We start from the raw sequence: 24,746 nt of genomic DNA on the forward strand, positions 1-24,746 counted from the left end.
GTTCTATTATACAAAGTACTTAAAAATCACTAACCATTTCAAGGGTAACTTTGGCACCAAGTCTCCTCTTTTCCCTGTTCAGAAAGGGCCATAAGAGAATATGAGCCACAGTCTGAATTGGGGAGTTATGTCCGTGCTCACAGAGCCTTTGCCTTACCAATAGGTGTTCATTTAGAAAATGCTAGGAAGTGTTTTCTGGATGCTGCACTTGAATTAAAGTAAAATATCCTCCTAGCTAGCCCCATCCCCATGCCTCTAAAACCACATACTGAAAACACTGAAACCATAGTTCTAATCCATACAAGATGCAACACAGTGGTGTCTGAAAGTGTCACAGTCAGGTTTAGCTTAGCATTGATGATCTGGGGCCACATAAACCAATCATCCAGCTGACAGCTGAACTTTTCACTCTTATGGTGATTTGCAGGACAGAGCCACAGGGTTAACTCAAATGGACTGAATTAGAATCCTCCTGCACAGCCAGAGAAAAAAGCCTTGAAAATAGATGCTGCTGTCAACCTATCGAACACAGCTGAACTCAGTGAGAAGTCCTAGCGTTGCCATAAAGCAGACCCCACTTTCTTTAGAAAGGCGTAGTCCCACAGAAGCAGAGCAGAAAGGAGAAACAAAAATGATATTTGGGGGCTATCATAATAACCCCCCAAAGAGGCCTTTAGAAATGAAAAAAGGGTGCAAAGTAAGTTTTTGGTACAATCCCAGAAAAAGGGTTGAACATAAGGCTTCTTTTTTTTTTTTCTTTAAAATTTTTGCTCTGTTTTACTTAAGACAGAAATGGGCTTTTTGTAATTTCATTTTATATATGATTTTTAATGTATGTTTCACATATATACTTATATTGTGTGTGTCTGTGTGTGTGAGCGTGTATATATAAATTTTTTTTTAATAGCCAAAGTCTGCAAATGCTCAGTGAAAAATGCCCTTAAAAGAGAAAAACCACTGGTCAGGTGTGATGGCACACGACTTATAATCCCAGTGGCACGGAGGCAGAAGCTCTGAGCAACTTAAGCAACATACTGTCTCAGAATAAAAAATAAAAAGTCTAGGGACATAACTCAGTGGTAAAGTGCCCCTGGATTCATCCCCAAGGACCAAAAAGGAAAAGAAAAAGAAAAACCACTGTTGAAGAGTGGTGTGAACTCAGGTCACAGCTTCTCCACCTTGGAATGCAGGAAGCTGCCTGTGCATGACTTTTAAGGAGTCTTTGCTTCTGGATTATCTTATCTATTTTCCCTGGCTCCTTATCATAAAGTGCCTTTTCATTCTTTTTAAAACACTTCCACAAATTAGTGGCTCTCTCTTGACTTCCCTGTTTGCTTTTCCTACTGAACAGAAAGTTTCTCCACTGGAGACAGAAAGATACGTGCACACACACACACACACACACACACACACACACACACACACACACCCTTCAGTTCTTATTCTTTAAATTAGGCCTAGGATCTAGGCCCAGTGTTCGATGGCCATCTCTTATTCTTCACCTTCCAATCTACTGTAAATGCTTCCCTTTTTAAGCCTGGTCTCTCCATAAGAGTTCAGAGGCAAAAAGGGCAAAAGAACGATTCACTCTCCACTCTGCAGGGTGGTACAGTGATTTCCCCTTATCCAGGTTCAGCAGTCCTTCCTTATCTAGTTTTGTATGCAGCAGTTTCAGTTCCCCTTAGTCTGAAAACATTAAACAGAAAATTCCAGAAATAATTCGTAAACTTTAGGTAACTTTTAGAACAGCATTTTTGTTTTATGTTAGTGTTGTTGTTAATCTCTTGCTGTGCCTCATTTATAAATTAAACTTTTTCACAGGTACGTAGGTATAGGAAAGAACATAACCTATGTGTCTCTGTAGAGTTCAGCAGCATCTGTAGTTTGAGGTATTCATAGGGGTTTTTGGAATGTATCCCTCTCGGATTCAGGGAGACTACTGTAGTCACACTTGTCTACTTAACCAATGAATTCATTAACCACTATGAAAGAATATTCATACAATATTTGTAAATGGTAAGAAATAACAATACAGTAAAAATCTGCATGCATTCATTGTACAGTTTAATAATTACCCTTATGTTTTCGTATCTCTAAAAATGCTTATTCTGGAGCCTCTTCAAATACCCTATTTCAATCATTGCCAGTAATAAACATGACTAACCCTTCCCCTAAAAACCAATAGCACTAAAGATTGCTACTTATACCCATCTGTCCTGGCCACTGCAGAAAGATGGGGCAGGCACGGTTCAGGCCAGCGACATTTCCGCCCATCTGCCCTGAGGGTCCCGTGGCAGCTCCCTCACCTGTGCTCCTGTGTGGTGTACTTGAGCAGCTCTGCTAACTGCAGAGGGTATTTGCAAATCTTCTGCACTGGGGTGAGGAGGAACCCGTCCAGGGCGATGTCAATCATCTGCTGGAGGAGGCGGCAGGCTTCGAAGAAGTGCCTGTACTTGCCCTGCTTCATGAGGTTGGAGAGCTCCACACAGGCGCCCGGGTGGTTGTTGCAGTACTCGGAATAGATGGCAAAGCCCTCTTGCTGGAGGGAGAAAGCAGCCTTATCAGGTTATGGTCAACCTTAGTCTGAAAACATTAAATGGAAAATTCCAGAAATAATTTGTAATCTTTAGGTAACTAAAGGGGAAACTCCCTGAAAGGAGAAAGGATCACTGCAGCAAGGACAGGCAAGGTGACCCCAATCATTGTGTAATGGCTTCCACACCTGGGCAATAGCAATGGGCAATGGTACAAGCTCTTGCTTCTGTCAGGGCAAGGGGGAGAGAATGGGGACCCCTGCCACCCCCTCTTCACCCAGCTTGGATTTGTAGCTGAAGTGTCAGAGAAGAAGGTGCTGCCTGGAAACCCAACTCTCTCTAGCCTAGTCCTCTTTACTTTGACTGTAAGGTTTTTTATTTTTATCTTATCTTATTTTATTTTTGAGGGGTACTGGGAACTGAACATAGGGATGCTCTACTGCTGAGCTATACCTATATCCCCAGTCCTTTCTAAAATCTTTTAAGTTTGAGGCTGGCCTCAAACTTATGATCCTCCTATTTTAGCCTCCCAAGTTGCCGGGATTATTTTAGTATGCTCCATGGCACCCAGTTCACTGATAAAGTCTCTGACTCCATGCCTCCTTCACCTCCTCCCATAATTCTACCTCTCCCAGGTCTGATGTTCACCCATGTCACTCTCCTGCCTCAAACTGAAAAACCATCTACTTTTCTGGATTTCAAGTTCTTTCCCTTCTCCCTCTATGTTGTGGGCTCCCTCCCTTCCTCCTTCCTCCTGGGTCAACAGGGCATCTGCTTTCAAGGCACTGTCCCTGGGCGCTGCTCCATGTCCCTGAATGTTGCCTTAGCCTGACCCTCAGTCACTGGGCATTCACTCACACATGTCCAGCCCCCTCCAGAGTGGCCCTTCCTTCCTGCCCATGCCTGTCCCTGCCCTGCTGGATGGTGTAGGCTTGGGTGTGCTCAAATACAGCATGTCACAAACTAAGCCCCTATTTCCCTAAAAAACAGATTTTCCTAAGCCACGTGTTCATTTCTGAGACTCGAAACCCCGTAGGCAATTATGACTGTTGCTCTCTTTGTCACTTATAACCAGTCTTGTCACACTTCCCTCAAAAATACCCCTTCTGATAAATCCCTTTCCTACCTCCCAGTCCATCACCAGGCCCAGCTCAGAGTCCTCTCTGGTGGCAGTGGCAATACTCTCCGGCCCTCAGACGCTCACCAGCCTGCTCTCCGGCCAGCTCCCTCACCTATGAAGCCTCTCTTACTTCTCCTCTACAGGGACCTGCTACTCTGGCCTCACAAGTCTATCAGAGTGCCCTAGAGCTGTCACAGGCCCCTATTGGGCCCATCTTCACACCAAAACATGATGCTCAGCGAAGAAAAGTCTAGCCACCCTGGGGGAATAGCTCCTGTTCCGCTGCAGCTTGAAAGTATCAGGCCCAGCACCCAAGAACTGAAGAGGGGGTGTTGCTGTCATTACCATTTTTACTATGATTATTCCCTATTTTGTCTGGAAATAAAATTGTCTTTTCCTGAAATCTTAGTATTAAATAGTAACAGTCAATCACTGGTAAATAATGATAAACTCACGTCACAATGTCACATGCCTACTGTTTAGTAGAGAGTGACCTTGGGTCACTTATTCTCTGGGCCTTAGTTTCCTCCTCTGTAAAATGGGGAAGCTAAATTATATCAACCTGATGAAAGTACAGGAGCCAATATGAGATGCCTCGGAAAACAGTGCTTGAAACGTAACAGACACTTAATGGATACTATTAAGAAATTCCTCCACATATAATCCCAAACTGAACAAAAAGATAAAGAAAAAATTGTCTTGGGGTATTGAGAAACTACCCACTTTAATTTTACAAGTAACATCTCTAGTCTAGGGAAAATTAGTCAAGCAAACCAAACAGTAACAAACCAAAATAAAGCAAAAAGACTCCCATTTTTAATGGAGTCACATTTCAAAATTATTACTTAACCAGATGTTATTAGTGAAGAAGTAGCAGGTGACATACATGCTGAAGGAAGCAGGATCCTATTTCACTTAAGTGAGGTTCCTCTTTGTTGTACTGCTTCTCAAGGTCTTTCAGAAACTTTCTTTGGAACTTGTAAATGTCTTCAATGTTTCCAAAAATAGTGGCTAGCTGTGCAACAGTGAACATTCCCGTGTGCTTGCGACACTGTCGAATATAGCCCTGCGAAATACAAAAGCAAACTTTTTTATTTGAAAAGTCAAAGAAATGCAGCACTGAGGATCAAACTGCAGGCCTTACACAGGCTGGGCAAGTGCTCTATATCTGAGCATATCCCTGGCCCATCATAAATATTTAGGGAAAAAAAAATACAAAAAAGAAAGCAGAAAGTTTCATGTGGTTGGATTTAAAACTTCCAGAAATTAGTTTCAAATACCAGAGCTTAAAAATTAGTACTGTCACATTATTCTAAATTCTTAAAAACAATCATTCTCCCATCCCTAATTCCATTTCACAGCTGAGAAGCCTTGTCAAACCCCGAATGTGACTGCTTGCTGAAAAGCTAACGCAGCTCTGCTCACTGTCAAGCATGGCAAAGTGCCAAGGACATCTAACCCATGAATTCCACTGTCACTATACAGCCAAAACATGTACAACTTTAATCAGAGGCCTCCTCTAACTAATAGTGCTAATTAATACTCTTTATATAATATCATGGTTATATTATCATTTGGGTAGGAGTCAGTAGGACAGGAAGAAAAGGCCATACATGTAACAGTTACCTCCAAAACAGCACCATGCATTTAAAATAGACAAGAATGACCTCTTAATAAAATACATACCACTCACTTCTGGTATGAATTTTAAAAGGATAATAATACAATGCAAGAGTTCAGAGTACAGGTCCTAGGGCAGACTGCCTAGGTTCAAATCCCAACTCTGCCACTTGACTTTCTTGCCTTAGTTTCCTCATACACAATAGGAGGCTAACAGGACTGCCCAATAAAAAGGCTCTTAGTAACTGAGTTCATCCAGGTAAAGAGATGGAGCATAATAAATATTTGAAAATCAGTTATTCTGATTTTCCTAAAGTACCACTTTAATTATTATGATCTTTTTTTAATCAGAGCTTTACATTTACACATAGTAGTTAGGTGCATCCCAACAAACTCATACATGCATGGAATTTGATTTCAGTTCATGATCCCCTTTTCCCTTCCATCCTCCCCTCTCCCCTTCTCCTGCTACTCTACTAGACCTCCTTTCACTTATTATTTATATTTGATTGGTTCCTTATGTAATCTTATCCTTCCTTGCCCCTTTCCTTTATTTACTCTAGCTTTCACATGAGAGAAAACATTCAACCTTTGAGTTTCTGAATTTGGCTGATTTCACTTAGCATGATATTCTTCATTTCCATCCACTTATTGGCAAATGCTATCATTTCATTCTTTTTTATGGCTCAGTAGAACTCCATTGTGTACATACACCACAATTTCTTTATCCATTCATCTACTGAGAGGCATCTGGGTTGAATCCATAATTCAGCTATTGTGACTGTGCTGCTATAAACATTTATGTGGTTGTACTGCTGTGATATGCTGATTTTAGTTCTTTTGGGGAAATATCAAGGAATGGGATAGTTGGATCATATGGTGGTCTTTAAATGTCACTTTAAAGACACTGCTTTCACCACACATTGATACAGAATAAGATGGTTGGCACAAGTAAGCAAAATATCAGTAGGTCCATGTGGCTGGTTGGTCTAACTACAGAATGGACTGTACTCTGACTTAGCTCGTCTCCAGTGCTGAATGGTCACAGATGAATTGATAATGCAGATCTCAGCATTCACAGCTAGGACAGCCGGAATGATCAGACCAGGCAAGTCAGAGTTCAGCAGAATGCTCAGACAAGATTCACAAGAACAAATAGCCATATGGGAGAAAGGAGCCTTTCAGACTCACATCTGCTAAAGTTCAGTTCTCTGAAATCAGGACAAGACCATAAAATGAAATGACTGCCAAGGGGACTATCATGACACCATAGAATATAGCCTAGGATATCACCAGATAAAACTACATTTTTTTCATCTGTGTCTAATGACTGAATTTCATCTATGAGTCAGTGATTAGATGCTGGGGGCTTGGAGATAGTGACAACCTTCAACTGTAAAGGCAAGTGGGTTTCACTTAGGTCCAAATCTTCAACTTGTTGGCTTAGGATCAGACTTCCTTAACAGGACTCCCATAGCACAAGAAATAAAAGCAAGAATCAATAACTGGGATAGATTCAAACTAAATAGCTTTCTCTCAGCAAAGGAAACTATCAGCAATGTGAAGAGAGAGCCTAAGCACTAATTTCCAGAATATATAAAGAACTCAAAAAACTCTACACCAAGAATACAAATAACCCAATCAACAAATGGGCTAAGGATATGAACAGACACTTCACAGAAGAAGATCTACAAGCAATCAACAAACATATGAAAAAATGTTCACCATCTTTTGTAATAGAGAAATGCAAATCAAAACTACCCTAAGATTCCATCTCACCCCAATTAGAATGGTGATTATCAAGAATACAAGCAACGATAGGTGTTGGAGAGGATGTGGGGAAAAAGGTACACTCATACATTGCTGGTGGGACTGCAAATTAGTGCAGCCACTCTGGAAAGCAGTGTGGAGATTCCTTAGAAAACTTGGAATGGATCTACCATTTGACCCAGTTATCCCACTCCTTGGTCTATACCCAAAGGACTTAAAATCAGCATACTACAGAGATACAGCCACATCAATGTTCATAGCTGCTCAATTCACAATAGCCAGACTATGGAACCAACCTAGATGCCCTTCAATTGATGAATGGATAAAGAAACTGTGGTATATATATATATATATATATATACAATGGAATATTACTCAGCTATAAAGAATAATAGAATTATGCCATTTGCAGGCAAATGGATGAAATTGGAGAATATCATGTTAAGTAAGATAAGCCAATCTCAAAAATCCAAAAGGCGAATGATCTCACTGATAAGCGGATGATGACACATAATGGGGGGTTGGGAGGGGGGCAAGAATGGAGGAAGGAGGGACTATATAGAGGGAAAGGAGAGGTGGGAGGGGTGGGGGGGAGGAAAAAAATAACGGAATGAATCAAACATCATTACTCTATGTAAATGTATGAATATGTAAATGGTATGCTGTTACTCCATGTACAAACAGAAACAACATGTATCCCATTTGTTTACAATAAAAATAAATTTAAAAAAAAAAAGAGTGTGGACTTCCACAGAGGTCAATCACTTTGACTACTCCCGGGAGTTATGGATGGAAAAAGTCCTGATGGAAAAAATCTGCAAAGTACCCTTTAAAGAGGATTGGCCACTCAGGAGGCAGAGGCAGGAGGCTCCCTTGAGCCCAGGAGTTGGAGGCCAGCCTGGGCAACATAGTGAGATCCCATCTCTCTGTATATGTAGGTTCATGTGTACATGCATGCATACATACATACACACATGAATAAACAAGGACTGACTGCAGCAGCAGGTAAAATAGCCACAGCCCATTACACTCAGCAATGTAGGCAGTTTAATAGATCTGTGCAGGGGCCAATGGGCAGGAGCAGAGGTGAGGAGAAATGAGAAGGGCAGAAAAGTGTGCACGTGAGGGTCTGACTGGGGAGAGGTGGGGCCATGTCCTGCAACCTCAGGCTGTGACCCACAGCAAGGTCCTGGGGCCTGAACCTTACCTCACAGATGTCCTTGAGGTGCTTGATGTACACCCGCTCAGTGTTCATGATCTCCTGGATGACATTTGTCCGCATCTGGTGCTTGTTCTCAGAGTGCTTATGACGGCTTGTGCTGGCATCCTCCTCCTGCTCCTCGCCAGGTGTGCTGCTAGAATTTCCTGAGAGCTCTTCCTGATTGACTCGAAGCTGCAGTGCACACACAGGTGACGGGTGACAGGTTATATGGGGAAGGAGGAGGTGAAGACCTCCCTGGCTTCCAACTTCTCTGTGACCAGCTGGTTATGAGGGCAGCCTGGCCCCAGCCTGGCCCCAGCTTGTGTCGGTATGTCCTTAGCAGAGCCACGGCCCTGCCAGCATAGCTCAAGAAACAGCAGCAATGCCAAATAGTTTGTTTACCTTCATTAAAATTTTATTTGGACTACCTAACTTCTTACAGGTTTGACTGCTGTGTGGGATTAAAAACAATTACCAAAGAACTAGACCTGGATAAAGGGTGAGATCTGCCTGAAAGGCTGCTCCCCCACAGATACTTCTGAAAAGGACCAAGGGCCACACACTTACTCTGACAAAGCTTGCGGGGAACCAGGCCTCCTTGTCCTCATTCCGGCCCCACCACCAGTCTTTGTTAGAGGCTTCCAGGACCTGGATGACATCCCCAGCCTTGAAGCCCAGTTCCTGGTCGTCCATGGTCACATGGTCCCAGAGAGCTTCTGCGCAGACCACGCTGCCGTCGCTGATCAGCTGGAACAGAGACAGGAGGACAGGCTTAATGCTGAGAATGGGTGGGCAAGATGGCAAGGGAACTGCTGGATGGGCTCTCCTGGTAACACTGACCTCTCCAAGTTCTTGTTCAGACACATGGTGACATCCATTCTCTACTCTTTCACTGGTTATACAAAAATCAATAGGGGAAAACATACTGGGGAAAAAGTACCAGGTGGACATCTCTGATCTGCTCTGAAAGGAAAATCCAAATCCACTTTTTAAAAGATGTATGGATGCCACTTGATATACCCCATTGTATCCTTTGCATAAGCTCATTGTAAGTTGAAAATATCCTAAATCCAGAATGTATTTAATGCACCTAACCTACTTACATCATAGCTTAGCCTACCCTATCATAAACATGCTCAGAATACTCCTGTTAGTCTACAGTTGGGTGAAACCACCTAACACAAAGTCTATTTCATGCTGTGTTAAAAAACAGCTTAGGTAATACACTGTAAAATGAAAGTGAAAATGAATGAATGAATGAATGAATGAATGAATGGAGAGATGGTCTGAATTCTTAGCCTGAAGAAAGCAGAACTCAAAATTAAAAGTACTATTTTTATTGAATACATGTGTACTACTTTCACATCATGGTAAAAATCAAAAAAGGTTAGGTTGAATCATTGTAAACTGGGGACTGACTGTATAAATAGCTCACTTAGCTCCAGATCAATTAAGCTAAAAAACTTGGATACCTGGAATATAAGGTTTCTGAGCAGACAAACTAGATGTCAGAGCCAAGCCTCCTAATGTTAATTGCATGTGTTACTGGAAGTCCCACATACCTTCCCCCAGAGGCATATTATTCATACTAATTCCCAATTCAATATTCAACTTCATAGTTCACTACAACTAAAGACAATGGCATGATCTTGGGATATGTAACAGTTAGTGAAAAAGTCAAGAACAGAAATGGCTCATCCATTCTCTGGGCACAGGAGCAGTTGATTCTGCGTCCCTTAGCTCTTATAGACATACAGACTTATCTAAAATGCCTGGGACCAGCAGTGATTCAGGTTTCTGAGTTTTCTGGATTTTGGAACATTTGCACAGTCTTTACTGGTTGAGAATCCTAATTCAAAAACCCCAAATCCGAAACTTTTTGAATGTCATGTTACTGCTTAAAGAGTTACACATTTTGGGGTTTCTGTTTAGGGATACTTGGCTTATATCATGTTTAGAATAATGAAAGGAGATCTTGTTGGGAGGCTAACAGACTTAAGTTATGCTCCATACACTCTGCTTAAGAGTGTCCAAAGCTTGAGGTGCCCGCTAAAACTGCAACATGGTAGAAAGAATATCAGATCAGGAGTGAAAAATACATGGTTAATTCCAGCTCTACCATTTGTTACCAAAGCTACCTCTTCATTTCATGGCATTTATTAGTACAGATAAAAACTTTTAACTTTGCCTCTTATATTGTAGTTAAAATTACGTGAGTTAATGAAAGGGGAGTGCATTCATAATCTGAAAAGTAAGATCTGAGTGCTAACAATTACTGCTCTAATTACTTAAAGGATAAGTTTCAGTTACCTGGAAAGCTTGATCACAGCCATTTGTCTGGACAATGCTAAAAACCAGTGTTGTTCCTTTGTGCACTTTTTTCCCTTCAGTGCTAGATATTGAACCCAAGGCCTCATATATGCTCTACCATTGAGCTACATCCTAGCCAATTTTTTCACACTGGGAACTAAGCCCAGGGCTTCGTGCATGTAGGCAAGTGCTCTACCACTGACCCACACCTCCAACCCCAAAGTGGGAATCAGAGTTCTAGGATTTAGAAAATGCTCAGCAAAAAGTAATCAGACAGCAAGATATGAAGTAGTTCTGGACCCTGCAAACCCAGTGTCCAATATATGCCACTGTTTTGTGGAATTCTGGTACCTCATTAATGGCCAGTTGTTCCCCGCCTGGTTGTAGATACCGAGGGTTGGCCTGGCAGAGTTCTTCATAGCTAAAGTCCTCCTCACTACCGTTGTCATCCACTAAGGCAGAGGACTCAGTACCTCCATCTGAAGAAACTAGAGAGAGAGAGAGAAAGGGCGGGGGTGGGGGGCAGGGGGAAGAATGGTTGAAAAGGCAAAGCTGAAAACAAAACACAGAAAACAACAACAAAAAGTCTTTCAAATGACAAACTACCTCTGATAATATACTTCAGGAAAATTATCAGTTTCATCTTACTGAAATAAGAAATCATTAGAAAACATCTATTGACATATTTATTAATCCAGAAGTAGCAACCGATGCTGAGAAGGTGGAGTCAGGGGTTCCATTAAGTGAGAAGTGGAACACTTTAGAGAGCACTGCCAACACAATTATTTTGAAAGTTAAGGTAAATTATGTGTGATTTAGTCGAAAATTTATGCCTCAAAATAGAAAAATACAGATATAAAGTTTCTAAGCAATATGGTAATATGCTAGAGGAGGTAAAGAAAATGAAAATTGTGATCACTTTTTAAAAGTATTCTGCTTCTGTCTGCAAGGCAATAGTACTATTAAGTCCACAGAGTCATTCTTACTATTGTCCACATATGAAAGGACTAGAAGTCTCAGAACTAGCAATTACATGGTATCTTTACTAAAAGAGACAGGTCTTTTATATATTCATTTATTTTGTGGTACTGGAGACTGAACATAGGCTAGGCAAGTACTCTACCACTGAGCTATATCCCCAATCCTTTTTATCTTTAATTTTGAGATAATATCTCACTAAGTTGCCCAGGCTAGCTTCTAACTTGTCATCCTCCTGTCTCAGCCTCTTGAGTGCCTGGGATTATAGGTGTGCACCACCGTTCCTGGCCGAGACAGACCTTTTAAGGATGCACACAGAATTTTGGTTTCACCACCTTGCTATTAAGATTTTCTGTATGGAGACAATGGGATCCTCTCACCTATGCTAACTAATCATCTGTCACTGAGTGGAGATGTTTCTTCTTTGAGATAGACAGGCCTTCTGTACAAGCTGAGAGATGTCTCCATTACTATTTTCTGCAATGGAATGAGTGGTAGGTGCTGGGGACACACAGTTAAGCAAAGGATAGTCCTTGTCCTAAAGAGGCCAGGACCAGTACTCTGGTAAGCGAGGGTGGCGATTTCAGGAGGAAGATAATAAAACCCAAGACTGAAAACTCGAGACAGAAAAACAGAAGCGGTAGCTGTTTATTCATGCTACTCAGATGGCTTTTGACTGAGAGAAAAAGAGTGGAATCTGAAGCACATGCTACACAGATGGCAGTACAGAAGTCTCCCCATTATCAGCAGTACCATTTCCCAGGTTATGGTCAGCCACAGTCCAAAAATATTAAATAGAAAATTCCAGAAAAACATTTCATGTTTTAAATAATATTATAATATGCAATGGTTATAAATGTTCTATTTTATTATTAGTTATTAATGTTAGTCTCTTACCGTGCTGAGTTAATATATTAAACTTTCTCATAGGTATGAATACATAAGAAAAAAACATAGTTTATGTAGGGTTTGATACAACCTGTGGTTTCAGGCATCCACTGGGGTCTTGGGAGTTATCTCCCATGGTATTCATTCATACATGGAATGAAAGATGAAACTGAAAAGTGTGTGGGGGGGGTGAGCAGTTCACTGTGGAGGCTCTCAGGACTAGAGCAAGCCATGGGGGGCTCTTTTAGGTTGAGCCAGGGAGGGACAGGTTTTGAGTAGAGGTCTGCTGATGCCATACAGAGCGGAGGTATTAGAGTCACTAAGGCCTGAGCTAATTCCAGCCCTAACCCTCTACAGGCACAGGACTGGACCTGAGCAACTTACTCTCTTTGAGTTTCACTCGCTTCATTTTGAAGAATCTGGTGACAGAACATGTATCAAGCTCCTAGCATCCTTGATGTGCACCTGGGACTTGGCAAGAGAGTAACTGTGGTGATTGCATTAAGGGTGACAAGGGCTGGGCTACAGAATGACTCTGCTGCAATGTGAAGGAAGGACCGGGGGAGGGGGAGGAGACTGGAGGCAGAGAAACCAGCTGGGAGAAATGAGGTTAGCAGGAGCCAGTGGCAACAAGGTGAAGCACCAGGGAAAGGAGTCCAAGGATGATGTGGAGGTTAAGCTCAAGCTTGGAGCAAGAAAGAGGATGAAGTCAACATGGTTTCAGAAAACCCCAATCTCCTAGGAGGATTAACAAAAGATGTCAGAGGAAGAAAACCAGTGCAGAGGGAAGGAGGAAGGGCTAGAGAAATCTGTGCACGGCTGTGCTGCTTGACTTTGGACTTGCTAATCTACATTTCTACCAACTTTACTCTCCATGGACAGGCCTACTTTCTACACTAAAGAACTTTTTTTTTTTTTTTAACTATTTTATATGCTGCTAAATCCAAGGTGCATTTTCTATTCCCAGCCCATCTCAGCTGGAATCTCAGGAGCTTTACAGACCTGCACACAGCCCTTGACCATCCCAGGACCTCCATCCTGCGTTCTACCTGCCTCAGTCCTCTCCTTCCCTCACCACTTTGGCTGTGTAGTGGGGAGCAATGGATTTTGTAAGCAAAGCCTCAAATGCTTAGACTAAAAAAAGAAAAAAATTACTGTACAAGTTGCGACAATGGGGGTAATAAACACTCTGAAAATCAGCCATGTGACTGTATTTCATATACTGGATTCTTAGATTTTCTTCTCTAAATACAGATAGGATCAAGATTATGATGAAGAATTCAAGCCAGTAAACTAGAGAGGAACCGTGCTCACAAAGCAGATGGTGGGTAGAGAGAGCAGTGGCTGAGTGGTTACTTGGCTAGATTGGCTCTTTCTCAGCCTGGCCCCAGACACTCCTTTCACACGCTGCTCCAGCCACCTTCCCATTGGTTGCCCCTATCCTGTGTGCCCGAGCTCTGAACACAGTGTCAGGGGCACCCTGCCCAGCCACATCTGCTGATAGGACCAAGCTTTCCAACTGCTTTCCCCACTGCAGGGGGCCTCTGCCACCTGGACAGCACACAACACAGTGGCAGTCACCTCCTTTCCAGAGTCCTCCTGTGGGCCTAGAGTGAGCCAGCTGTACCCACTGGTATGCATACCTGTGGCCCTGATGTGTAACTGCCTAGGCTGGTGCACTGAACACAAAATCAGTGAACACTGGATGAGCTGATGATGGTATTGCCAAGTTCCAGCTCTTAGTAGGGACCAAGTTGGGTTCTGGATAGGTGCATGGTGCCAAGCACCTTTTCCCCACCTCAACTCCCCACTCCTGTTCCCATCCCCAATCTTACTCAGGGACTGGGGAGTGAAACGGAGAGGGAACTGCCTCAGAGGTGGGGCTGCAGGGAAAGGTATGTTCCTGGACCTAAGCACAAAGTGGAGAGTCTCTCCAGAGCCTTAGCTGGGCTCTGGCTTCTCCCTGCTTCACCAAGAGAGAGAGGACTGCACTGCCAGGGGCACGGTGGGTCAGTGGAACTCCAGGAGAAGTATAGGCATGACAGAGGCAGAGACCCAGCTCTGTGTCTGTCTCCTGTGTGGCCAGGTGGCAAGGAATGATGACACCACCTACCAGGAGCCACCTTCTACTCCTCCCCACCCCTCTTTCTCAGTGGAACTTCTCGCCCTCAGGGAGTGCAGGGCTGGTGGTAGTCTGATTCTGGGTGTGTGGGGGCGGGAGAAACACACTCATGCCTGTACCAAGCGCGGCAATGGCTCCTTTATAAATGTGTAACTTCCACTTCCTCTGCTGTGGTCAGAAAGTTTACAGGTGGAGAACTGCACTTTCCTGGGGTATGTGTTTTCAGAGGTTAGGGGAAGGAAGTTTTGGGAAGCAAGTATATATGCATTTTTTTTTTTTTCATGCACAAGTATGTCTTAGACTACAAAAGAGCACTAAAGCCAAAAGCCTCCTCCAACCCTGGCAGCTTCCCAGACAGCAAGGTCCAGTGACTACCTTTAATGTCTGAAATGTTCTAATGCTCGCTGAGCACAAAATACACAAAACCACAGTTTGTAAGAAGTCCAAAGCCGCAGGAATCTTCAGATGTCAGCCAACAGTGATCTGGCACTGCCTGGAACCAACGGCATTTTTCCTTATCACATTTCAGCGACAGTTGAGAAAAAAAGAAAAGAAAAAAGAAAGAGAAAAAGTGGAGGAAGAAGCAGCAGCAGCTCAGTCAAATGAGGTGTCTGGGCTTCCCACCCAGAGCAAAGCCCTGAAAATGGCACTTTCTTCCTCAAAGAACCACTGAACAATCTGCCCAGGGAGGGCCCTACCATCTGACCTGACTATTGCTGTGAAAATCAGTAAAGGGGGGGAAAGTCAGTAATGATCATGCCAAATGCACAATTTACACGAGTCTAATGAGAAGGAGGACCCATTGAAGAAGTGGTAAAGCAACTTTACAGGAGATACAAGAATGGAACCCTCCGGAAAGAGACATGGACCTGGAATGCCGAAACCTTTGAGCTGCTACCATAAACACAGGAGAATGAGGTGGGTCATGAGGAAGATTTCTGCAGCAGTGGTTTCTACACCACAGATGAGTATCTACTGAGCACTGTGGAAAGGAGGTGCGAGAGCATGCAGATCGGTGACTCAGACTTCCCACGGGCTGGCAGAGGCGGGGCAGGGGCCTGGGGTAGGAGACAGGCAGCATGCACAAAGGAAAGAACAGGGTAAAAAAAGTCCCCAGACACCACAAAGGAATGATAAATGATGGAGGTGATGAATATGCTAATTGCCTCATTTGGTCATCAACACAATGTATACATGTGTACATCACATTGTACCCTAAGTAGGCATGTATAATTGTTACATGTCATTCAAAATAAAATAACACTTACTTTAAAAAAAAATACCTGGGCAAATAAATGTCCTCACTTCACTGCCTTTCTAGCTAAATGCCCCTGGAGCAGGACACTTGACCTCTTTCAACTTCGGTTTTCTCTATCTATAAAATGGACCTATTCATAGGTCATTCTCCTTCTGCTGCCCTTTACCTCCCACATGTGACTCACCAGCAAACCGGACTTTACCTTTGCTTCCTATGGTAGCCAGAACCTGGTCACCTCTCACCTGTGTCTCCCACCACCCTGGCCTGGGGCACCTGGTTGGGGCTTACTCAATCCAGCTGCCCCTCACTGGCCTACCTGTGACTGCCCAACAGGGGATTCTCTCCAAAGCAGCCAGAATAATGCTACTACATCATTCTTAAGTCTGAAGGTATTACTTTGCTCAAAACCAGTCGCAGGGGAGACAGCCAAAATCCCAAGGCCCTCCCCAGACACACACTGCGCCTCCCGCTCCTCCCACTCTGCTCTGGCCCTGATTGGTGTCCTGACTACAAACAAAACAGGTGCTGCCCTCTGCCCAGGGCTTGCTGCCTCTGCACCCAGCACCCCTCCCCAGACACATGCACCTGTTCGCCTCCCAGCAAGCACTTCTGGACCTTCCCACTTAGAACTACAACACCCTCCCCAGTTTATTTCCCTCTGTAGCAGTCATCACAATCTAACATTTGATTAACTGTCTGGCTCAAACAAAAGTTACCAATGCAATAACTAATCTGATCTGTCATTATTTGCATTCCTAGTAACTAGACAACTGCTTGGCACACCTACATGCCTGAGATGGGAGGAAAGAGCCATGTGCCACACAACTACATTTCAGTCAACTATCTACATTTCAGTGGTGCCATAAGATTAACATGGAGTGGAAAAATTCTTCATGTTTTTCCTGTACCTTTCCTATGCTTAGGTATACAAAATTCATACAAATGTCTACAGTATTCACTATAGGAACACACTGTACGGGTTGGTTTATAGCTTAGGATAGCAAAAGCTCAGGTGTATACTAGACTATATGAGTCTATGTTTTAGTAGGGACACTCTAGGAGGTTCACAACTATGGAACTGTATAAGAATGTATTTTTCAGAATGTGCCCCAGTAATGCATTAAGAGATGCATGGTGTACAGCACACTGACTTAAAGCATGGCTTTGGCATCAGATGGAACTGCCTTCAAATGACAGTACTAAATAATTTTTAAATTTTTTTCTTTTGAGTGTGAGTTCTTGGTCAAGCACCTTTCTTAGTCTTTTTATCTGTTGAATGTGGATAAGAAATACCCATCTCTTAGGACTGTAAATTCTCAACAGTAATTGTTACTGGTTGATTGTGAGCCTCAAATGAAATGATGATGTTTAAATGTACTTTGTAAAGTGAAAAACAGCACAGAAGGGCAAGACACTCTTTAATTTGGTGTTTGACGTCCCAGGCACTGATTTAAGCCCTCTTAGGTGTATCAGCTCATACAATCCTCATGGCAGTGCTATGTGGTGGGTGCTATAACTAGGTACCGAATTACACACAAGTAAACTAAAGACCGAGTACGCCCAGTTGTGTGCATTGGGCCTCTAACTTTACCCATCAGGCAGTACTGCCTTCCCTGCAGTCCCTCTGCTATTGGTAACAAGACAAAACTACTGGGCAGATATTAAACTTCCTTATTCTAAAACTTTAGTACTTCTACACCATTCTGGAGAGTAGGCATAATTACTGATTCTCTGGTGCTTTGCTAAGCTTTGCTTCCCATCCCAGCTCATCAATCTCAATTGGGCCTGTCAATGACCTGATCCAGTTTTCTGTTTTAATTCTTTCCCCTTCATGACCTTAACTACATTCCTGATTTTAAGTTCCTTCTAAGCTAATGACTCTTGTGTTCTTGACCTATAATTTAGATGTGTTTTACAGAGCTGGACTTCTCAGTATGTATCTAGATTAGAGGGATCTTAGTGCTATACCATAATGCTGCCTATGTGCTCACTGTCCTGATCTTTGTTTCGCTTCAAAGACAATAACTTCCTTTCGGGGAGGCAGGGGGATAGAATCTATTTTTGTATTCCCAGCACCTATCCTAGAGAAGGCATTCAATAATCGTTTTCCAACTGAACTACAAATTGCCCATGGGGAAACCGAGGATCCAAGAAGTCAAGTTATTAAACTGAGCTACACAAGTGCTAGATCAGAGCCAGGATGGAAACCAGGTGCCCTGACTCTTACCCCAGTGTTAGTCTCAGATCCTCGTTAGAAAACTCTCCAGCTAGTCTTTGGGCCTCCTGTCTCCCTCCCTGAGACAAGATATACAGTACTTCCAAGGTACATTTAAAATAGTAGTTTAATGATTTCACAAGAAATTACACATTAATTATCTACTGCATCATGACAAAATTCTTCCCCAGTATTCTAAGGCCTTCCTGTAATCTGATTCCACTCTACTTAAAGGAGCTGCTATGTGGCAAACACTTGCAGTAAGTGTTTTTTAACTGAACTACACACTGATGGTGGGGAAACACCAACCTGCAGTTTAACTGAAAACCCTGTGCCCACTGGGTGCCAATGCCCACACCCACCTCTTGGTGAGGGGCATGCCTTTTTACATGACCCAGATCCGACAGACCTGGGATGCTGCCTTCTCCATCAACTGCAGAGGGCTTCAAAACCCTCATCTAGGATGAAACTTAGTAATAGGGACTCTTTATTCAGAGGAATTTTGTGTGATGTAGAGCAATTATAAATTCTCAAGCTGGTGTGGTGATGCACACCTGTAATCCCAGCAATTCAGGAGGCTGAGGCAGGAGGATGGTGAGTTTAAGGCCAGCCTCAGCAACTCAGCAAGACCCTGTCTCAAAATAAAAAAATAAAAAAATAAAAAAGCTAGGGGATGTAGCTCAGTGGCAAAATGCCCTTGGGCTCAAACCTCAGTATTATGTATGTATGTATGTATGTATGTATGTATTAATGAATGAATGAACGAATGAATGAGTGAGTGAGTGAGCGAGCGAGTGAGTAAATAAATAAATCTCAATGTTCTTCAGCAAAATCAGGGCAAATTAATATATATATATAAAAAGTAAATTTCCTTTTTTTCTACTGTAATGAAATAACAACAAAACCCCCAAAATTCTTTTTATTTTTTTTTAAAAAAGGATACAGTTCAGTAGTGCTAAATCTATTCATGCTGTTGTACAACTCCCTAGAAGTTTTTCATCTTGCAAAACTGAAATGCCATACCTATCAAGCACAACTTCCTCTCCTCCCCCCACTCCTGGGCAACCATTTTTCAACTTTCTGTCCCTATGATTTTGACTAGATAGTTCATATGAGTGGAATCACATCCGGTATGTCCCTTTGTTTCACTGAACATAATGCCCTCAAGGTCCACCGGTGTTGGAGCATGTGTTAGAACTTCCTTCTTTTTAGTGGTGGAATAATATTCCATGTTATATACACACCCATTCTGCTTATCTTCTTATTTGTGGATGGATATTTGGATTGCTTTCACGTCAACTATTGTGAACAATGCTATTGAAATGGGTGTGCAAATTATCTTTCGGAGACTCTACTTTCAATGCTTTCAGTTATATACCCAGAAATGAGAATGTTGAAGCACAGAGCGATTTTGTACTTTGAGTTTTTTGAGGAGCCTCCTTACTGTTTTCCACTGTGGCTGTTATCAGTTCACAGTCCTACCAGCAGAGCAAGGGGTGTAGTTTCTCTGCATTCTTGATGATAACTGTACTGTCTGTTCTACCGGGGAAAACAAGTGTGTAAAAGCCATTTTTTAAAACGACAGTATAAACAAGAAGCCCAGACTGCTCCAAACTGAAATCACCTTTAAAAGCCTAAACTTCTAGGTGCCATCAACATGAGAGCAGCCAGTGTTCTCCTTGCACAGCATTTCTTAAAGCTTCAGCCAAGCCCAGGAAGATTGCCCTTTATCTCCTAAAGCTCTCCATACTGACATCAGCACATACCTCTGGCGAGGAATGAGTTTTTCCCACAGAATACCACCAATACCAAGTTTGCGAGAAGTGAGCTTTCAGCGCTTACTTAATAATCACTGTTCACCATCACTCCTGGAAATGCAGTCCTCGGGTCTCCTGAGCACTGTACTTGGGCCACCTTCTTCCTGAGGCACCTTCTGCCCTTCTCTTAACCCTGCCCTTACATGGCTGCATCTTGAGGTTTAGCCTCAAAGGTCCCCTCTACACTCCAAGTCTGTTTACTTCCTGGATGAAATGACCAACCCTTCAGGCTATGGCTGCCATCTGAGGAGAACTTCCCCCACCCCAGTCCGCAAGCCTACATTTCCAGCCCTGGCCAGACTTGGCCTCAGAAACACAAACACAGAACAGTGTGGTATCCACAGAGGATGTGCCATATCTTACATCAGTAGGACTGTTACGTTTAAAGAAGAGGTTAAAAGAAAGGAAAAAAAGTCAACAATAAGCAGCTCCTACACTCAGAAAAATAACATTCTTCTGTCTGAACTTAGGTTTTATATGTGTGAATGGATTACACCTGGCTGGGCACAGCGACACATGCCTGTAAACCCAGCAACTCGGAGTCTGAGGCTGGAAGATCACAAGTTCAAGGCCAGCCTCGGGAACTTAGCAAGACCCTGTCTTAAATTTAAAAGGACTGATGATGTAGTTCAGAGGTACAGCACCCCTGGGTTGCATCCCCAGCACTGCAAAATAAATAAATAAAAGCAAAAGGCCCAAACTTGGCAACTGATTCTGAGGGTGAACTTGGAGGACAGGAATCATCAAAGGGCACCAACAATGTAGTGTTGCATTTTAAGACACCTTCCTATTTGCACACACAGAAAATAGGCCCAGAGGCCCACAGCTTGGTGGAGCTTTTTCCTCATGACGAACAAGTATCTTTCCCATTTGGTTTATTTTTTTGCACATTAAGTGCCAGGATTTTAGAAGCACTGGGCTGGGAATCCAAGATCTAGATTTGAGTCCCACAGTGGCCACCTTAGGAAAGGTCTTGACTTCTCTGACCTCTGTTTTCTCATTTGTAACTGAGGAATATGTCCCTGCGTGGTAGCTGAGAGAGGGAGGTATCCTGGTGAGGGTCGGATAAGAAGGCAGATGTGGAGCATTTTCTTAAACAGATGGAAGATGGGAATTAAGATGCCAGGCTGCAGCTTCACCAGGGCTTGGTCTGAAGGTGATATGGGCCAGCTATCACCAGCACAGTAGCTAATGAGCAGCACCCTTTCCCAGCCTGCAGGATCCTCAGGGGGGATTTCCCCTCATCTTATTTTGGGGAAGTTCCTGGGCTTTGAATCTGGTAAAAACATGTATTTCAGAAAAACTCCTGCTGATCACTCCTACTGACTTCCTCAGGGTTGAGATAAGCAATTTGTACTTCCCATCTCAAAAGCAGAAATAGCCGGCAGAGGCAGGCAGCCACATACACAGAAGTGCGTGGCTTTCGCAAGGGGCTGCTTGAAGGGTTGGAATCATGGCTGAATCCCTCATCTCAGTGGGTGAACCTCAAACCACTGAGATGCACACAGAGAGAACAAGCAATCTCAACGCGTGCTGCCAGGGCACCTGATCCATTTCTCTTTAGCGATTCCCAGACACCTAGGACCATGGCACTCAATCACATGGAGAATGTTCAGGAAAAATAGACTCTGCCCGACTCAGCACCATGGAACCAGGGTGGGAAGCTGGCTGTGTTTACCAAGAATCTGTCTTCAAAAGCTCCCCAAATGATTCTTTCTGATGTCTGGCCAAATTTGGGAACCAATGGACTTTCAGGCTAACCTTACTTAAACCACATCACAAGTATGGATTGTTCTAAGAGGCATGGCTTTTACTGCCTGTCTGTGCAGGAGGCCATTTTAGAGAAATGGATTCTGACTGCACAGAAAGCTCTGCTTTAGCCATTTGGTACTACTGAGTGTTCTCTGCTCCAATGAAAAGAGAAAGATCCTTTTGCTGATCTCTTCACGTGGAGCGACCTCCCTCCCAAAACAGCCTGTTGAATTCCCAATCATCTTTCAAAAGTTTGTCACTTCTTGGTGGATGAATTCCACAATTTTTCAGCTCTCTTCTCACATTATTCCCTGATCCCCCACAGTAACATATCAGCTTTAACTCTTTTAAAATACCGTGTGTATGTTCAAATTTTTATCTTTAAGTTAGTTTATATCTATCCCCACTGACTTTCTCAAGGATGAGGAATATGCTTATTAGTCAGTGCTAGCTGACTGAATTACAGCATGAAATACTTTTCACACTCTAGAATACAAAATATCACTGTTACCAAAGTCACTTTGAAGCCCAATCTAGACTTTTAACCACTCTCCATAAATAGTATTTTTTTCCATAAATAGCACTTTTGAATCTTTGGAACATACATAATAATAATAAAATCAAAAAGAGCCACAGAATGGACAGAAGAGCCCTCACTACTAACCTTTCATAAAGTCCAAGGATCATTTAAACGTAGTTCTCCCAAGCAGGCATGGTGGCACATCCCTATAATTCAAACTACTCAGGAGGCTGAGGCAAGAAGATTGCAAGTTCAAGGCCAGCCTGGGCAAGTTAGTGAGGCCCTGTCTCAAAAATAAAATATAAAAAGGGATGTAGCTCAGAGGGAAAGGGCACCTGAGTTCAATCCCCAATGCTGGGAGGCGGGGGTGGAGGAAGGATGGTTCTCCCAAAATATACAGCTTAACATCAGCATCCCACTTGGGGCCATGTTTGATTTGGGCTGCCCAGAGCTAACAGGAGTCAGTTACAACATGACAAAGGTGCATTTTTAGCAAACCTCTGAAAATGGGTATAAAAGTCTTTAATCAAGTGAACTATCAGTGAATGAATTTGCCCCCTCTCAATTTAAAGTGAAAACTTGTCCTGGAGTTGTCTCACATATGCTCTCGCTCACTTTCAAAAAAGAGCCTGACTGTGCTCATCTATAAAATGGGTCTTGAGGGCCCTGCAAGGGTAGGTCTGCACCAGGAGCCTAGGCAGCCAGCACCCACAGGGCTTGCCCCAGCCCCAACTCGAGCCAGCAGTCCTGCTTCTTTCTGTTCCAGGTGGGCCTCCGTCTTGTCTCCAGTTCAGACCTAGGATTCAGGTTTGGGGTTTCTCTGCATCTTGTGATGAGCCCTCAGGTTTTCTTTTCTTTTTGTGCAGGGCTGGGGACTGAGTACTGGGGGGGCTCACACCTGGTGGACAAGTGCTCTACCCCTGATCTACATCCCTAGCTCTTTTTAGATTTTTTTTTTTTTTTTTTGCAGTGCTGGGGATCAAACCCAGGGCCTTATGCTTGCAAGGCAAGCACTCTACCAACTGAGCTATCTATCCAGCCCCTCTTTTTAGTTTTTTTTTTTTTAATGTTGAGACAGGGTCTGAGTTGTCTAGGCTGGCCTTGAACCTGGGATCCTCCTGCCTCAGCTTGCTAATTGCTGGGATTACAAGAGTGGGCCACCACACCCTGCTAAGCCCTTGGGTATTACCTTTGGCTTGTCCCTGGGTTTCTGTTTTCTCTTTTCACTAGTTGCTGCTCCTCCTTAGATTTCTGGCATTGATGATGGCTTTTTCTGTCCATCCTCTCTGATACCTGAGGATCTGTCCTGGATGCTCCGTCTTTTCTTTCACTCGGGGCCAGTGTTTCATTGCCTCCTCCAGCTTCTGACTCTCACTGGCTGACTGGTGGAACCTAGCAAGACCCCAGCCAGTTCCACTGCATCCCTGAGAAGCTCCTAGTGTGCTCCAGGCACCACGCTCAGACCAACATGAATCATCTGTGAGATTCACAGCATCCCGGGTTATTACTGTCCGTTTATCAAGGAGAAAACTGTGCCTCAAAGAGGTTAATTACTCCCAAGTCGTGGGGCTGGATTCAGACTTAGGTGTGTCTGCTCCAAAACAATCCTGGGCGAGTCTGCCTTGCCTCCAGCCTCGCTTAGCTCCCATCAATTGGAAGGGCTGGGACGGCAGCTCCTAGTCTATCCTCATTGGACTGTCCCCCTGAGGATCACCAGAGTGTCCCTAAGGGCCTCACACAGACTTCCCAGTCCTCTCAGGTGAAAGCAAGCCCACCACAAGTGAGCATTATTCCTTATTTTATACTAGCTTACCATTTACAGTTGATTTACACCATGCTTGTCATTTTACTGTACATGTACAGGTAGTATAGCAAGAGACCACTGTCTTAGGAACATACTGCTCAAGGGAACTTTTGGAGTGGGAAAGAAAAGATATCTCCAGAGCAGGGAGGCCTAGGAGACTGCTGCCAGCCCTTTACAGCCAGGGCCAGTCCACTAAAGCTGAGCCAGGGGGACAGGGGTGCTCTGGCATTGGAGCAGGGTTCTCCCAATTCCTTGAGGGCATGCTGGGGAGGGAAGAGGTCCCCAAAATCCATTTCCAAAGGACAAGCTTTCCAAGGAAAGATTCTGGCATGCTACCCATCTTTAACAACACAGAGCATTCCCCTCAGAGGCTGAGTCAGGCCTCCCCTGGGTCTCTACATGAATGTGGGAGGAAGGCAGCTCCGGATCATCTCCCAGGCCTGGAAGAATGCGGCAGGTCAGAGGGAGGCCACCAACTCTCCCATGCACGGACTCCCAGAAGTAGGCAAGGAGCATCCACTTACCCCCTCCCTCCATCCTGGCCTTACTCAGTGGGTGCTGTGTGGGATGCTGGCATTACTGAGCTCTGTCACTGGAGTGACCAGCAAGGCCACTGTGAAGGTAGGTTTGTGTTCTCAATATAGAAAACCGGGGGCAACTTTTTTTCCTTTTTCTAAATTTGGGCTAGTGCAATGGAACACCAGTCTTATTTTGATAATCAGCCAGAGACAGAAGCCATAACCACATCCTTGTCTTCTCCAGGCCAGCACAGAAACCAATCAAAACAAGAAAGAAAGCACAAACTCCAAACAGCATCACTCCGACAAGGCCCGAGGC

General features: G+C 43.6%; 1 protein-coding gene across 8 annotated transcripts in view; it reads right to left on the minus strand.

The window, feature by feature from the left end:
* The window catches only part of SPATA13 (spermatogenesis associated 13), a 354,900-nt gene that overhangs the window by 12,982 nt on the left and 317,172 nt on the right, over positions 1 to 24,746 (minus strand). For all 8 annotated transcript variants that reach the window (XM_079138816.1, XM_079138818.1, XM_079138817.1 and 5 more), the window contains 5 exons: positions 10,907 to 11,043; positions 8,813 to 8,992; positions 8,252 to 8,437; positions 4,541 to 4,720; positions 2,307 to 2,539 (listed from right to left, as the gene is read on the minus strand). In XM_079138816.1, coding sequence (XP_078994942.1) covers positions 2,307 to 2,539; positions 4,541 to 4,720; positions 8,252 to 8,437; positions 8,813 to 8,992; positions 10,907 to 11,043 — 916 coding nt within the window. The remainder of the gene's footprint in view (positions 1 to 2,306; positions 2,540 to 4,540; positions 4,721 to 8,251; positions 8,438 to 8,812; positions 8,993 to 10,906; positions 11,044 to 24,746) is intronic.

The sequence above is a fragment of the Sciurus vulgaris genome, assembly GCF_902686455.1.
Source record: "Sciurus vulgaris genome assembly, chromosome: 4".
Taxonomy (NCBI): domain Eukaryota; kingdom Metazoa; phylum Chordata; class Mammalia; order Rodentia; family Sciuridae; genus Sciurus; species Sciurus vulgaris.